Source organism: Protopterus annectens, chromosome 4.part0 (genome assembly GCF_019279795.1).
Source record: "Protopterus annectens isolate FY-2018-M chromosome 4.part0, PAN1.0, whole genome shotgun sequence".
Lineage (NCBI taxonomy): Eukaryota > Metazoa > Chordata > Ceratodontiformes > Protopteridae > Protopterus > Protopterus annectens.
The window spans coordinates 607,130,038-607,147,300 of record NC_056733.1 but is presented as its reverse complement, the minus strand read 5'-3'; the positions used below and the strand labels follow the sequence as shown (position 1 = coordinate 607,147,300).

General features: G+C 43.8%; 1 protein-coding gene across 1 annotated transcript in view; it reads left to right on the top strand.

The window, feature by feature from the left end:
- Window positions 1-17,263, top strand: part of DNAH10 (dynein axonemal heavy chain 10) — a 5,879,077-nt gene that overhangs the window by 2,452,806 nt on the left and 3,409,008 nt on the right. The window contains exon 27 of the mRNA XM_044069759.1: window positions 14,784-14,940. Coding sequence (XP_043925694.1) covers window positions 14,784-14,940 — 157 coding nt within the window. The remainder of the gene's footprint in view (window positions 1-14,783; window positions 14,941-17,263) is intronic.

Here is a 17,263-nt window from a genome sequence, read left to right as displayed (position 1 = left end):
ATCTAGGTCGTGCATTTATCCTTCCTCCCTCAGCGCCACATTGACCATGAAAACCTCCCAGTTGGGGTTGGGGGGCATTACTCAGGATGGACTGTTCAAGGCACATGGTCAATACAAGAGAACAATCTGCATATCAGTGTCCTAGAGATTAGAGCAGTGCTTCTAGCATTGCAGGGCTTTTAGAGCTTTCTCCCTGTAGGGACCATTACAATACAAACAGGCAATATGTCAGTAGTCTGGTACATCAACAAATGGGGGGGACTAGATCCCTATGCCCTTTGTTAAGAAGCAGTGAGGGTTTGGCAATGGGTGATCTCTTCCAACTGCTTTCTAGTAGCAATGCACATACTGGGGAAGTCCAGCATTCTAGCAGATAGACTCAGCAGGACCATCCTCATGCCTCACGAGTGGTGTCTCATACAATCAGTGCCAAACATGATCTTCCACGAGTGGGGTCAACCTTGCTGTGACCTTTTTGCATCCCCCTTCAACAACAAATGCAGCAGGTTCTTTGCCCTTATCCCTCCTCAGGGATAGTTGAAGAGAGATGCTCTATTCCATGTTTGGCCCTCCTGTCTCCTTTATGCTTATCCTCCCCTGCCTCTCATCCCCAAATTTCTTCAGAAAGCACTTCGGTTGAAGAGCAGAGAGATCCTCATTTCTCCCTTCTGACTTTGGCAAGCATGGTTTCCCCTTCCTTTGGCCTCACTTAATACATCCCACTTGAACACTGGATCCCAGTCCAGACCTCCAGTTTCACCCATAGGACAAATTCATCCAGGTATTGCAGGCCTCAAGTTGACTGCATGGTTTCTTCAATTCCAGTGATGGCTGGACATTCCAGGCTTTCCTCCCTCGTTCAAAAAAATCTTAGTCTCTTCACTTAAAGCTTTTACTAGAAAAGTTTACAAGAGTAAATGGAAAATATTCACTATTTGTGCTCAACAGAAACAGTTAGATCCCTTCACTGCTCCAATTCCAGCAGTTCTAGACTTCTGTGCTTCAATTTTCCAGGACATAGCAAGATCTGAAGTAGTTATTTGATCAGCAACCTGTGGGTATCGGATCCGATCCAGCAGCTTTCCAAGCTAGAGATCCGAGCTCCAAGCTCTTCCCCTTACCCATAATACTCTGCTACCTCCCTCCAGTCCTCAGATCTCGTTTGCCGCGGCTTCTTGAAGCACGAGTGATGAGCTCCTGGCTGTTTGTGAGTAAATTAGAGGGTTTTATTCTCTAGTTTTTTTCCTCAAAAATTGTGTGTGTGTGTGTTTCCTTCCGACCCTTAGTATACTTAGTTAAATTTTTTATACTAGTCAGTTAGTTGTAGTTCCCCTTCCCCTTATCTGTGTGTGAAGGTGTGTGTGTGTGTGTGTGTGTGTGTGTGTGTCAATATGGCTGAAGGCCCTAAGGCCGTATTTTCTAAATGCTCTAAGTGTGGCCATAAGCTGTCCCCAAGCCGATGGCTACACTCAGTGTGTTATTTGCCTGGGGGTGGCCCATCTGTCATCAGGCTGCCAAATTTGTGCGGCCTTTAACCCCCGGGCTTTGAGGGACAGGAGGATCAAGTTAATCCTTGCGGGCCTTTTGCCCACAGATTCTGCTTCGTCCTCCTCTCCCTCAGTGGCACCAGCCATGGCTGCTCCGCCGACTGTTCCTGCTCCCCTGGTCAGGACTCAAACTCCCACTACGGCCCAGGGAGAGAGGGACTCCAGGAAGAGATAGAAAAGGGACAAGGAGTGTGACAGGGAGAGGCATAGGAGCCACAAGCGGCGGGCCGATTCTGCCACTTCGGCCCCGCCGGCTAAGCAGCTTGGGTCTTCCCCCTCTCGGCTTCGTTCTTCACGTTTTTCTCCGGAGCCGGAGGAGGAGACCCTGTCACCTTCGAGGTCGTCGAGGCGGCCTTCCCGGTCAGCCTCAGCGGCTTCCTCCAGATCCACTAGGAGTCTTTCAGACACGGACATGGACCGGATGATGTGTCGCTTTCTGCAGGCCCAAATGCAGATGGGAGTGCTCTTGCCCCCCCCTCCGGGGGGGTGCTCGGTCCCCTTCTTTGCACCCATTGCTCCTTCTCCGATCCACTATCGGGTTTCAGAGCCATCAGATCCAGGTAGTGTCAGAGCCGGGGTGTCGGTGCCCGATAGTAATCACTACTTCGACGTCAGCTGTACCCTCGAGTTTGTCGGGTCCTTTTTCGGATCCAAGCTCTCGTGGATGTGAGCCGAGCCTCAGATCCAGAGGGGTTAGTGTGTCTTCGGCTCCGATATGGTCGGAGTGCACTGCTCTTTCAGGTCCGATTGTGTCGACTCTGGTGCCGATCCACATGTCAGATCCGAGGGGGCTGCTCTCGGATCCCAGGGAGAGCAGTTCACCCTCGGCCTTTGACGTCGTGGAGAGGGTCCTTTCGAGGGATTCGAGGCCCCAGGCTCATGCTATGGATCCACCTGCCATTCCCTCTCAGACGGGCCTGTCTTCCATCATCTGGCCCCAGGGACAGCCTGCGTCTACGTCCCAGATGGTTCCCCTAGAGGAACAGGACCTGGTTGGTGATCCCTCCTCGGACAGCCCCTCCGAGGAGGCCCCGCACAAACTAAAGTGTAAAAGGAGGCACTTGCACTCCCCTGAGTCCCTCAAGGAAGACACTGACATGGAGGAAGGGGAAGGTACCCCCAGGTAACCCCCCAAGGATGTCTCCTTTGGAGACATCATGGAGATGCTACTCATTAGAGGGGGGTGGTCAGCCCAAAAGCCTTCCTCGGATGAGTCTGTGTTTCTGGAGGCATTTGACGCAGGCCCATCTACCTCTTGGGTGTCCCCTCCGGCCGACCCCCTGGTAGACCTTATAACTACCAGGGCATGGAAGGAGCCGGACACTGTAGAGCCGATACCCAGGAGACCAGATAAAATCCTTAGCCCCCCAACAGACAGGACAGCGTGAAACAAAGGTGCCCCAGTAGATGCCATGGTGGTGGCAGCTGCCACCAAGAAGGAACTGGTGCAGGAAAGTTCCTCGGTACATCCTCCAGACAAGGAGTCTTGGACGATGGACCGCATTGGAAAGCGGATGTTCACTTCAGCCACCTTTTCTGTAAGGGCGCTGAACTACTTGCCACACATAATTCGGCTTCAGCAGGACCTAATCAAAGACTACGCTGGGTCACCCCCGGAGTCCATGTCGACCAAGGACAAACAAACCTTCTCGGCACGAATGACCACTCTAAAGTCAATATCCAACACTTCTATGCGGCTTCTCTCACATGCCATGGAGGGAGCGGCTAGAGCTAGCGGAGCAGGCATCGCCTTATGGCATCATGCCTGGCTCTGTCTTTACGAATTTGTGGAACCCTTCAAGGCATCCTTTGTGAATGCTCCCTTTGACGGTTCTACGCTGTTTGGCAAGACCGTTCACGATACGCTACTCCAGAGCGAGAAAGATGGGAAGTCGTCTGCCATTGGAATCCGCTTCTCGGCTCCTCAAAGGCCCTTTTCCAGGAACCAGCAAGGACAAAAGAAGATGTGGTTCCGGAAATCTCAACAATCCCATTCCGCTCTGGACCCTTCGTCCTTCAGAGGCAGGGAAGGACAGGGTGGACGCCAGCCGAGAGGCAGATGGGGACCGAGGAAGTTCGGGTCGAGGGAACCCTTTTCCAGTCGACCCGTGCAGTAACCCTGAGGGGTTGCCCGACTGCTCCTCTCTGGAGGCAGTCGGGAGGGGGCATTTCTCGGAGCACCTAGCACACTGGGAGTCCATCACGACAGATCGCTGGGTGCTCCGTATAATATCCAGAGGTTATTTTATTCCCTTCCTGAGTTCTCCCCCTCAGTTGGGGCGCCTCCCCAATTTGTTGATGCTTTGGCTGATTTTTACGAATGTAAGGTACAAAAGGGGGTGAAAGATTTGGAGACTATTTGTTTGGAGGCCAACAAGTTTGAAACTTGTGATTCTTTTTTGACACAAGTGAAAAAATTAACTATTGACCTTTCTAAGATGGAATCTACTCTAAAGGAGAGAAAACTGAAAAAATTCTTTAGGGATGTAGGTGATTATGAGAGAGGCAAACCTTTTGACACATATAAGAATGTCTCCTTCAGATTACCTAGGGAGAACAACAGTGACAAGAGGTTTTCAACTCCCAAAAGAAAGACCCAAATCTATTCTCAAGAAAAATTCTGGCTCTTCTAGTTGGAAGGTGAATTTGAGGAGAACTGGTCTAGATACAGATGAGGGACATATCCAAACAGAGTCTGGAGGCACTTTTGAAAATGATGACACAACATTAATCTCCAATTCTAATGTTCACAATATTTCTTCTGTTAAACTAACTGCTACACAAATCAAGGTACTGAATAAAGGGTTAAACTTTGTTCCTGGTTTCTTTGTTCCTGAACAGTCTTTAGCTCAGGATGTGGTAAATTTCTGTCGATTGCTTAATTTGAAACTGTTTTTTGCACACAATGACAGTGGTACACCTCATGAATTTAAGTTTAAAAAATCTACCTTCAATCCACCGATGACACACTTAGTAGGTGTCTTTCAGAAAAATGTATTACAGGATGTACACTGTTATCTCAGGGATTTTCCCATATCTCATAATAATTTGTCCATGGAAGAAATACAGAGTCTTGATGAGCTTGTTAAGAACAAAGACTTGGTTATTACACAAGCTGACAAAGGTGGGGCGGTGGTGGTTTTGGATAAAGTTACCTATGACCAGGAGGCTATGAGACAATTGGGAGACAAGGAATATTACATGCATATGCCTTTGGATCCATCTCCTCATTTTCAGCGTCAAATTGGACAGTTTTTGACCCAAGCAGTGGAGGAGGGTATAATTACACAGTCCACAAAAGAACAACTAATGGTCCTGTCACCTAAGAAACAATACTTTTATTTGTTGCCTAAGATACACAAACAAGCCAGCAGTCCACCAGGCCGACCTATTGTTTCTGGACATGGGTCTCTTACTGAACCATTGTCTGAATATTTAACCCAGTATTTGAAACCGCTACTTTTGTCTATAAGAGCTAGGATTCAAGACACCACCCAGTTTTTGGACATTATTAATGAGACCCAACTTGAACCCCATTGGCTACTCTGTACTTTGGACATCACCTCTCTTTACACTAATATTCCACATTGGGCAGGTTTACAAGCTCTGGACTATTGGTTGGCTAGATCTGGCTTATACCAACCTGGATTTAATACTTTCTTGATATGTCTCACAGAATATGTGTTGACTAGTAATGTTTTTTACTACCAAAACCAATGTTTTTTGCAAACCAAAGGTACTGCTATGGGTGATCTCTTTATGGCATACATTGAGGAGATCATGATTTATGATCATAATCATAACATTTATATGTGTGAGATGGACATTTGATGATTGTTGGTTGGTGTGGAAAGCTGATGAGGATTATCTTAAAGAGTTTCTGGATTACCTTAATGACAACATATGGGGTATCGAGTTTAAGATGACCTAGCATAGATCCAGGATGTTATTTCTGGATGTGGAGATCAATAGGAATGTGGATGACACCTTGTCTACCACGTTATTTAGGAAATTTCCAGAATTTAATCCTCTATTACATGCTACCAGCTTCCACCCACAACACATCATCCAGAACATACCCAAATCCCAGTTTTTAAGAGCCAGAAGAATTTGTTCTAGCCAACAGTCCTATGTCAAGATTCGTGATGACCTGGCCCATAGATTTATTGATAGAGGTTATCGTCCAGGTACAGTTAATTTGGCCAAACAATGGGCTTCGAACTTAAATAGACAGGATTTACTATTGTACAAAGATAAGAATAATGATTTGGTTCAACAGCCCTTACGTCTGGTTGCTACCTATGGACGGAACACAAAGGGCTTTATAAACATTATACAGAGACATTGGAATGTGCTGATGGCTGACAATAAATTAAATCCTTTTCTTCAGGATAGATGTTCTTTTTCATTCAGGAGGGGACGGACTATTGGTTCAAAACTAAGTCATTATAAGAGGGTGTGTTCTGACACTATAGTCTCCACTCAATTATCTCTTACAGATAGACCAATTTTAGGATGTATTCCTTGTGGCCACTGCTCATTTTGTATTCGTGTGTTATTCGTGAATTTAGTAGCAAAAACACTTCTGAGGTCTTTGATATCAAATTCTGGGCCAATTGCAGTACTGAGTGGGTCATCTGTTTGGTGACCTGTACTTGTTCTGTCTTTTATGTGGGCCAGACCTCTCTCAGAATTTGTGAACATTTGAGTGATATTAAGAACAAACGCCTCAATAATGCATTATACAAACACAGTTTAAAACGTGTATCAGCCTCTTTTAAGTTTGTTATTATTGACTGTATTAAGGGTATATGCAAAGATAAACACCACTGGCATGAATTACTTTGTTTCAAGGAGAGGAAATGGATTGTAAAACTTGGAGCTCTGTTTCCACCTGGTCTTAATGACCAATTTTGAATTAAGCATTTTGCATTTTGATTGGTTCCTATGTGGTTTTCCACTTTACACATGTATATAAATTGGGTTCTGACTATTTTCATTGTTTGATTTTCACTGAAGAAGGCTCTGTTGAGCCGAAACCGGTCTGAATTTGTTATATCAGATTTATAGAGGGCTTGGTCCCTTTTTGTCAATAAATATTTTTATATTTGGCATTTTCCAACACTTGCTGGCTTGTTCTTTGGATTTGCACCTCCCCAATGTCCCACCCAATCAGAGGGAGGCGGCAGCCTTAGAGATAGAAGAGCTGCTAAGAAAAAGAGCCATCCAGCACATCCCCCCAGGCCAGTCCAGATCAGGCACTTACTCCAGGTTGTTTTTGGTGCCAAAAAAGACGGGGGACCTAAGGCCAATTCTCGACCTGTCTACACTGAACCTGTCCATTGCCAAAGAAAAATTCCAGATGGTCACCATTCAATCTATTCTCCCCCTTCTACAGGAGAACGACTGGATGTGCTCCATAGACCTCAATTATGCATACTACCACATTCTAATGGACAGGCGATCCAGAAGGTTTCTCCTCTTTCGGCTGGGAGACAGCCATTATCAGTTCAGGGTCCTCCCCTTTGGTCTCACCACAGCCCCCAGGGTGTTCACCAAGGTCATGGCAGTTGTAGCGCCCCACCTGAGGCTTCAGGGAATACAGGTCTTTCCTTACCTGGACGACTGGCTCCTCGCCGTTCCCACCAGGCATCTACTATGCTTGGCCAGGGATTATTTCCTGCATTTGGCCCACCAATTGGGGATCACCGTAAACTACAAAAAGTTGTCCCTTCAGCATGCTCAGGTCTTGGATTTCATAGGAGCCAGGATAGACACACTTCAGTCCAAGGCTTTTCTGACGTCAGACAGACTCCGCAACCTAACTCTCCATATCTTGGATCTTCTAAAGTCTTCAGCCCCACCGGCGGAATTAGTCGTGAGGGCTCTAGGGTCGATGGCAGCGACTATCAACCTTTCACCCCTAGCCTGCTTGAATATGAGGGTTCTTCAATGGACCTTACAGGTCCAGTGGTCCATCCTTCGACATCCATTGTACTCCCCTATTCCCCTCAGCAGGGTTTGCAGGGAATCTCTGCTTTGGTGGCTCCATTCCCGAGAGCTTCGGGAAGGACGCCCTTTTTTGATGCCTCTATCCCAAGCCACAGTGACCACGGACGCTTCTCGCCTAGGGCGGGGGGGCATTGCATGGGAAGAACCGTCCAAGGCACGTGGACTCCAACAGAGACCATTCTGCATATCAGTGTTCTAGAGATGAGGGCAGTGCTTCTAGCATTGCAGGCTCTCCATGCCCTTCTTCCTCTAGGGACTATTACAATTCAGACAACATGTCAGTGGTCTGGTACATCAACAAACAGGGGGAAACCAGGTCTTACCCTCTCTGCCGAGAGGCCATGAGAGTTTGGGAGTGGGTGATATCCACCAACTGCTTTCTGCTAGCAACGCACATCCCAGGTCGGTCCAACATTTTAGCGGACAAACTGATTCAAACTATCCTCTCACCTTACGAGTGGTCTCTGAACCCCTTAGTAGCGAAACGGATCTTCCTCAAATGGGGTCAACCTTGCTGCAATCTGCCCACGTCACCTTCGAACGCAAAGTGCAGCAAGTTTTTTGCTCTAATCCCCCCACTGGGGGAGAGCTCCAGAGATGCTTTGGTTCATGCTTGGCCATCCGGTCTTCTTTATGCCTATCCTCCTCTCCCGTTAATGACAAAATTCTTGCAGAAAGCTCGTCAGTTGGGGAGCAGAGTTATCCTCATAGCCCCATTCTGGCCTCTTCAAACTTGGTTCCCATTCCTGCGGTCTCATCTAGTAGCTCCTCCTTGGATCTTAGATCACATTTCGGATCTCATCTCTCATCCTTCAGGATTGAAAACTGCGAACCTGGACGACCTCAAGCTTTCGGCTTGGTTGATCCAGTTCCGTTAGTGGCTAGGACTCCCGGTATCTCATCCGCAGTTAAATCCATCCTGGTGGCTGCACATAAGCCTTCTACCAGGAAAATCTACACTAGTAAATGGAAACGTTTTTGTATCTGGGCAGGGCATAGGAATTTGGATCCCTTTATGGCTCCCATTCCAGCAGTTTTTGAGTTTTTATCCCACATTTTTCATCAGGGGGCCAGTTCTTCAACTGTGAAGGTTCAGATGGTGGCTATTTCCCACTTCCACATCGGAGACAATCTTGGTCCTTTAGCTTCCTCTAAGATCTGCAAGACCTTCTTGAAGGGTACCTTTATTTTAAGACGACCTGTAAAGAATGTGGTTCCTCCGTGGGATCTAACCTTAATCCTCCAGGCTCTTACTGGTCCCCCCTTTGAGCCTGCAGCTTCGGTTGACTTAAAGTATTTGTCTTGGAAAACTGCCTTCTTGATTGCTATTACTTCAGCTAGAAGGGTATCGGAGCTTCAGGCCCTTTGTTCTAAACCTCCGTATCTTGTCTTCCATAAAGACAGAGTTTCCCTCAGGACTAATCCCTCTTTTTTACCTAAAGTGGCTTTCAAGGCTAACATCAACCAATCCATTAAGCTGCCTGTCTTCTTCCCTAACTACCAGAACAAAGGGGAGCACAGACTCCATTCATTAGATGTGCATAGACAGTTGCGCTTTTATTTGCATAGAACGGCTGCCTCTCGAAAATCGGAGCAGCTCTTTGTTTTCTTTGCTAAGCCATCTTTGGGTAAACCAGTGATGAAGGTAACTCTAGCTAGGTGGATTTCTCACTGCATTTTGCTCACATACAAAATCTCTGGTCGACCTGAGCCCATGGGAGTTTGTGCACATTCTACCCGCTCTGTGGCTACCTCTGCTGCTTTTTGGTCATGGGTGCCCTTGGATGACATTTGTTCTGCGGCCACTTGGGCTTCCTCTCATACTTTTATTACACATTATAAGTTGGATTTGATATCCAGGGGGAGGGCATCATTTGGTTCTGCAGTGCTCCGGAATATCCTTCCATGAGGACCTCCCAAGTTTTCGGTAGCTGGGGACTCTGTCCCACAGGTTGCTGATCAAATGAAGTTAACTACTTAAGTTATGTACTCACCATAACGTTCCATCTGAGTAGGTAACTTCATTTGTCAGCAACCGACCCCCCCCTCCGTCCCCCTAACCTGTAGTTCGTCACCTGAATGATTGTTGTTGTACTCCTAGTTGGTATCAGGTTAGGATGTTCAGGTGGTTTGTTTCTTTGGTATTTTGTGCTAATAGGCCAAACTCAATCTGAGGACTGGAGGGAGGTAGCAGGGTATTATGGGTAAGGGGGAGGAGCTTGGATCTCTAGCTTGGAAAGCTGCTGGCTCGGATCCGGATCGGATCCGATACCCACAGGTTGCTGACAAATGAAGTTACCTACTCAGATGGAACGTTATGGTGAGTACACAACTTCTTTTTTTACACTATTAAAGTTCAACTTGCAGCCATCTTGAACTGTCATATAGGGGGAATAATGCTTCTTCTTTAGCATCATCTAAATTGTGTAAAGAATTCCTTAGTGGCACATTTTTACTTAGACCTCCAATAAAGGATACCACTCCACCTTGGGACCTCACCATGGTTTTACAAGCCTTAGTAAACTCCCCTTTTGAACCATCGGCTAAGGTGGAGTTCAAGTATTTCTTGGAAAACTGTGTTTTTCTTAGGTATAACTTCTGCAAGCCAGGTATCAGAACTCCAAGCACTGTCTTCAAAACCAACTTATTTGGCTTTTCACAAAGATAGAGTTACTTTATGCACAAATCCTTCTTCCTTACCAAAAGTTGCCTCTGAAACCAATATCAATCAGATCATCAATTTACCAGTTTTCTTCCCTAAATTTGAAAATAAAGGAGAATACACCCTACATCTTCTTGATGTACATAGATTATTGCATTTTTACCTGGACAGAATCACAGCATACAGAAATTCTGAACAGCTATTTGTTTCCTTTTCTAACATAAGAATGGGAAGACCAGTTTTCTAAAACTGCCCTTGCTAAATGGATAACAGTTTGTATTTCCTATATTTATTCCTTGAAAGGTAGTGCCTTACTAAAACAACTGAAGGCACAATAGCCTTATCTAAATGACTGAAGGCACATTCAACCAGGTGAATGTCTACTTCAGCAGCCTTTTGGGCAAGAGCCTGTATTGACAATATTTATGCAGCTGCCACTTGGTCTAAAACTCATATGTTTATTGCACATTACACACAATTGGACATCATTTCCAGAAATTGAGTTTCTTTGGTTCTGCAGTGCTCTGAACATCTTTCCATGAGGGCCCCCCAAGGTTACTGTAGCTGAGGACTCTGTCCCATTCATTGAAGAATGAATGAAAATGACAACATCAGATAAAGAAGTTATGTACTCACCATGACCTTCCATCTGTTTTGTCTATTTTCATTCTTCCTTAGCTTCCCTCTGTCCTTAACCCTGGAAGAGACAGGAACGGAAGAGTGGTTAGGAACTATAGTTCCTGTTTGTGCTCCTGATCTTTCATCCATCACTTCCCTGTTGTATTATTATTATATTTATATATATATATATATATATATATATATATATATATATATATATATTTTTTTTTTTTTTTTTTTTAATTTGGCTATGCCCTTGTAGTAACCCTGACTAGAATTTCATCTCTGTTTTTACCACTTCCCAGTTTCTACTCTAATCTAGACAATATTGTTTAGCATAAATGAAAAGTGAACAGTAAAACTACTGTAACATTTAAGTATTTTACTTCTCTGAAGAGTCATGTCCTATTTTCTGTTTTTTTGTCATTTTACGTATAATACAACGTATTTGATATAACTGATATTTACTATTTTATTGTAATCCACTACCTAGTTACTTACTATTTTGTTAGCTAGTTTACTGTAATCCTTAACCTTGTTATAACTGTGGTTAGTTTGGAGCTTTTCTCCCCGGGCCTCTACTGAAAATGGACATATATCCAGTTAGACTAGCCCGGTCAACAAATGTAAAATAAATAAAATATATATATAATATATAATAGCAGCAAACTCGATTTGAGGTGTTGTAATGTTCAAGGGCATTATGGGTAAGGAAGGAGCTCAAGGTTAGGATCCTAGACTCTGTAGAAAGTGGCCGAGTTAGATCCAATGGTCAGATCTGAACCTGTCCATTAAGGAAGAATGAAAATGGACAACACAGATAGAATGTTATGGTGCATACATAACTTCTTTTTCCTCCCTTCTTTTGGAAATGGTCAAGGGCAAATTACCACAAGCTTCCTCACAGTCTTGACCTACTTATACAAGACAGGGGGTGTTTAATATATCCCAACTCAAAATAATTGCAACTAACTTTATGGATGATAGAGTCTTAAAACATTTTAGGCACATCTTTTCTGATGATGTGCAGCAAGTTTTAAAGAAGTCAAGAAAACCTGATATTAAGAATTCCTATATTAGCAAATGGAAAATATTTTCTTATTGGGGTGCCAAGACAAAAACATGAACCTTTTAAGAGTAGTGTTTCTCTGGTTCCACAATATTTGTGAGAGTTATCCTCTGGCCTGTCTTACTCCTCTCAGTTGGTATGAAAACTCTGATGGGCTTGGCCCCCAAACTTGTCTCACTGTGACTATCGGTTTGGGCTTGTGATAGGTGCCCTAAAGCTTTGGAAGCTGGATAGATATTATATCCTTATCAGGATGTAACCCATATACCTAAGGCGACTGCTGCAGTGATCATACAAGCATCTACTGTTATATGTTTACTAACATATGTGTACTTGTGTAGCTGAGGTACTATGCCACTTAAGGCGGTATCACTGGAGGCATATTTTTATGCTGAAATGTCTAACAAAATGTCTCTTGAAATTTTTTAAGGATGTAGAATCCCCAGGAGGATGGGAGGAAATGACGATATTGGCAAGCTCATTCATGATAACAAGAGTTTATGTGCATTGATCCTAGAAGTGATTCTATCTGTGCACTCTTGAGCTGCAGGTAGGCAAGCCTAGTGGCACATTTAACCACTTGGGAAAGGAGAGAGCTTTGAAGTGACATATTTTATTGGATAACTCTTTTTGTTGTTGTTTTATTTTCAACAAGTAGATAGTAACCTCTCCTTTGATAATCACATTGCCAAAGTGGTTAGAAAATCCTTCTATGTGGCCCACCTAATCACAAAAGGGTTTGCAGCCAGATCAAAGGAGGTCATTGTGCCCCTCTATGCATCAGTCATCAGACCATCATAGAGTACAATGCCCCATTTGGGATGTGCCTTAATAGGCACCTGCAACAGCTGGAAAGACCACAGAAGTACCTCACCAAGAGGATCACTGGCCTCAAACAGATGCCCTATGCAGCTTGACTGAAGAAACTCCAGCTGTACTTGGTTGCATACCGCCTACTCAGAGGTGATCTCTGCCTGACATACAAGGCCATGTCTAACCTAGAATTGAAGGACATACTCCACCTAAAGAAAACCATATCCCCTCGAGCCACATGCTCTAGGGATCTAATCCTCACCACAACAATAAACAGGACATGCTGGAGGGATAGATTCCTGTCCCAGAGACTTCCCATGCTCTGAAACAGGATTCCAATCTACATTAGGCAGAGCTTCTCGCTAACCCTCTTCAAGAGAAACATTGACGAGTGGATGGGAAGCAGAAAGTATACCCCGGGGATTACATCAATGGCTGTTCTGGACAGAGGCACAGGGAACTAATCTAAGGGAGCGACGAAAGCCAACACTTTCTGGCTAGGCTTTTAAATGCCTTCAGACAGATAGCTTAGTACCTACCTATGAACCTATGCACTTTTTACCTTATGTCTGCTAGCCATCAGATCCTCTCCATTTAGACTTGAGCCACTACTATGAGCCATACAGAGGGGCCATCATTCATTCTTTTATGAGGGTTGTTTTTGTTCCTGTCCATGTGCATTCCTCCGCTGAGTTTGCCTCTATTCTAGAACTTGTCATTCTCTTATCTGTGTTAGTCTTGCCAATCTTCCAAACTGGGACCTCAGAGAGACCATTCCTCCTAACTCGGACCAAGAGCTATACTTTTTATTCCCAGCAATAGACCTCATCATGTAGAGCCTGGACAATAAGTATGGTTAATTTAAGGTGCTAACCCCTCCCCTGGTAGCTGTTGTGGACACCTACATCACCATAAGGACCTCCTGCACCTTTCCTATGCAGTTGATTGCTCCCACACATGCACAGCCAAGGGCTGCCATCACAAGCTTGGGAACATCTGTCCTATGTCCCTTGGTCTGCTGGTCTTTATTGTTATGCAAACTTCCAGTTTCATGTAAGCAAAGTAACCAATTTTGACAATCATGAACCCCCACCCCAGGGTGGGTGAGCTAATGTAGTCTGCACAATTCCCACCACCCCTCCCTTGCTATTCCAGCTCTTGAGCTGCTACTCAAACTCGGGTCATTTGGGTCATAGCCAGGATTTTAGGGCTGCACACCACAGAACTGGAAACATAATATTGTGGACAATTTAACAAATACAGCAGGTCTGTGTCAAGTCCTTGTATATCATAGTTACTGAGAGATGTAATTATCAGACTGACAAAACAGAGTAAGAAAAAGCTCGGCTATGAAGAAATCCATTTTTTAAAAGGATTTTTATATGTATTTTTATATATATATTTGATGCAGGATTTTCTGAACTTTGGAGGGGCTTTAATGCACTAAATCAAATGCTGCTATATAAGCCTTGCAGGGTTATGTTGTCAGGTAATGGAACCAACAATGTTTCTCAGATTTGGAGAAAATTACAGGAGGCAGAAATCAATGTTGTGTCAAGGATAAGCTGGAAATTGAAATGTAGAAGTATCATGTTGGAAAATGATTTCAGTAGTATCCTTAGCAAGTATGTTTGTAGTTATACTCATAGATAGAATTAGAGTAGTTAAGAGAGAGAGAGAGAGACAACGAACCCAGGATGCATTTTACGTCTGTGCTGCTTTATTTGTGTGGTTAGCATAATTTATATGCCTGGTATAGATCAATATGTTTGATTTATGGAAAAAGTGAGGCCCCGCACACAATAAAAGGGAAGGGAGTCTGGTGAGAACTGATGGTCAGTTAGTGGAGTTACTAATTGCAACCCAGTATTTGACTAAGGATTTGCCTTAATAAATAAAACTGTGAAACTGGATGATTCTGTGCATTATTCTTTTGACGAAGATCATTAGTTTGCAATCAGTCCTTGCTATACCTCTTTATGTATAAGTATTGTGTTTGTGCCCTAGCTTAGTTGCATTATCAAGATGCTTGTTTCTTAATTTTACTTTGTTTTCCTAGACACTGGAAGGAGCTTATGGCTAGAACTGGTACTAGTTTTGAAATGAATCTTGAAACCTTCACACTTGAAAACATGTTTGCCATGGAGCTTCATCAACATGCTGATGTCATCAGTGAAATTGTTACTTCAGCAGTGAAAGAACTGAGCATTGAGAAGGTATTTTTTTTTTTTTGGTAAACATCATTTTTATTGTATCCAAATAATATTACATCACATCTTCATAACATTTGTCCATATTTTCTACATAGTCTGTACATTTGCATAAATTAAATACATGTTTTAACCATAACATTGTTTTTAGACCATTTAATCATGTATGTAACATGGACTAGTATTTATAGTATAAGTTGCTGCATTACAGTTTGCACTACAGTGAAGTGTTATGTTGTTCTCCATTACGACTTAGCAATTCATAGTCGTGCACATTCTCAAAAGGAAATTTTATTATACAGGAATGTGCATGACTACATGTTGTTCAATTATGCTATTGGAACAACTACCCAAGGGATTCATACACACGTCTCTCTCTCTCTCTCTCTATATATATATATATATATACACACACACACACACACACACACACACACACACACACACACACACACACACACACACACACTGTTCCAGTGCTCTTTCACACTCATTGACGCACAGACATGCACATGTACTTTCCTGTTTGCTTACAACAAAAGTTGTCTACATTGGCAATCTGTGCTGTCTGAAGCAGTTCCATTTTACCTTGCACTAATTCCCACTATTAACATACATATGTGTCTGCCACAAGAATGTCACCTAAACTATTGCCTTTGGATTGCCACCCAGAACTTAACAAGTTGGAAGTCTGTGTATCCTGTATTATATAAGTTTTCTCTTGAGGCAGAGCATCGGGAAGGAGTTTAACTTTGCTGTCTAAAGTACACATTGGCTGATCCTATACATTCAGCACATCCTATACATTCAGCACATCCGATTCAGCATCAGAGTTCTTGAACTTCTTGTCATGTCCATCCCAGCAGTTTTGGTGCTCTGACTGTGAGTCCCTTTAAGAAATTCTCCTCTCATAATGCACCTGTCCCCTTAGTTAGAAATGAAATGCTGTGAATACGGACACAAAATTCCACCACATGATCTGCATAACTTGTGTGTGGTGTGCATAGGAGTGGCTCATCTGTCTGCTAGTTGTGATCATGTATGTGCTGCCTTTGGGACTAGACCCTTGGTGGACAGTAGAAATAAGTTAATAATCAAGAATCTCCTGCCACCGGATCCAGAAATACCAAAATCAAAAAGGCTTCAGATATGCCGTTAAAACTCAGAGTCAAATCCAAAAAAGAGGCATAGTAATTCATTGGCAATGAAAGTCAGCCCCTAAAGCTCCAAGGCTGGAGGAGCACAGAGCTCAGACCCCTATCTACACACCCCTTCCAGATCCAGAGCTTGTTGATCCCATCTGTATTCATGAGTCTCTCCAAACAAATTCAGGGAAACTGGATAATCCTGCTAGCAGACTTTTTTTTATCTCTTTTTGAACAATCCTTCAAGTTTTATGTCAATGTCACTGGAGGTAAAGCTCTCACATAAAAGCACTCCGAATGTCAATCAGGTTGCCAGTAGTATACGTGCTGCACCCATCATACACAGCATGAGCATTCGCATAAACCCACATATGCTAAAGCACTTAAATGTAACCCTCCTAAACCCCAAAGACCAAGCTGAAGCACCCATAAAAATGCCCTCAGCAGCCTCAAATGCACTCTTTCAAAGCAACACCCACATCAACCCATGCAGCCACATCTCATGGAGCCACTATGTCTAAGTCCATAAGGCAAGCCACTGTGCAACCCAACATTATAGTCATTGAGAACTCCATTTAGAGAGAGACTGATTCATAGGTTCATAGGATGTTACTAGGCTAATGCCCTAGAACCCTTACAAGCTTAGCCATATTTATCCCAAGTTGCCCCAGTTGTCAGTGGTTAGGTGAGTGAACTTCACAGAGGTAAGGGTCTATGGTAGTTAATGCATACTTCTTCTGTCCAGGAGGGACACTGGCACTTCCCCAGGTGGGAATTCACAGTCACCCATCCATTGATCTAGGTTGCGTTTGAAGAGGATCAGGGAGGAGCCCTGTTTCACATGAATTGAAAGCTTTTTCCAGAGAAGTGGCAGTCTCTGGTAGATGTATCTGTCTCATCAGTATTACCTGTTCATGTCATGTCAGAGGCTAGCACCACAACTTAAGCACACACCAACTATGTAACGAACTGAGAGGCAGGAGTGAAAAAGAAAAAGCCGCTCGACCAACAACGCCAATACGTTTATTATGAGACAAGTGTTAAGCGCTTTCAACTGCTAAAATCAGTCTTCTTCAGAACACATAAATTAAAAAAGAACTCAGTATAAATACACTGATATCTTAATTAATTGGCAAAAACGCGCCAAAATTCTAAAAGCAACAGAACAAATTATTGCATTTAAA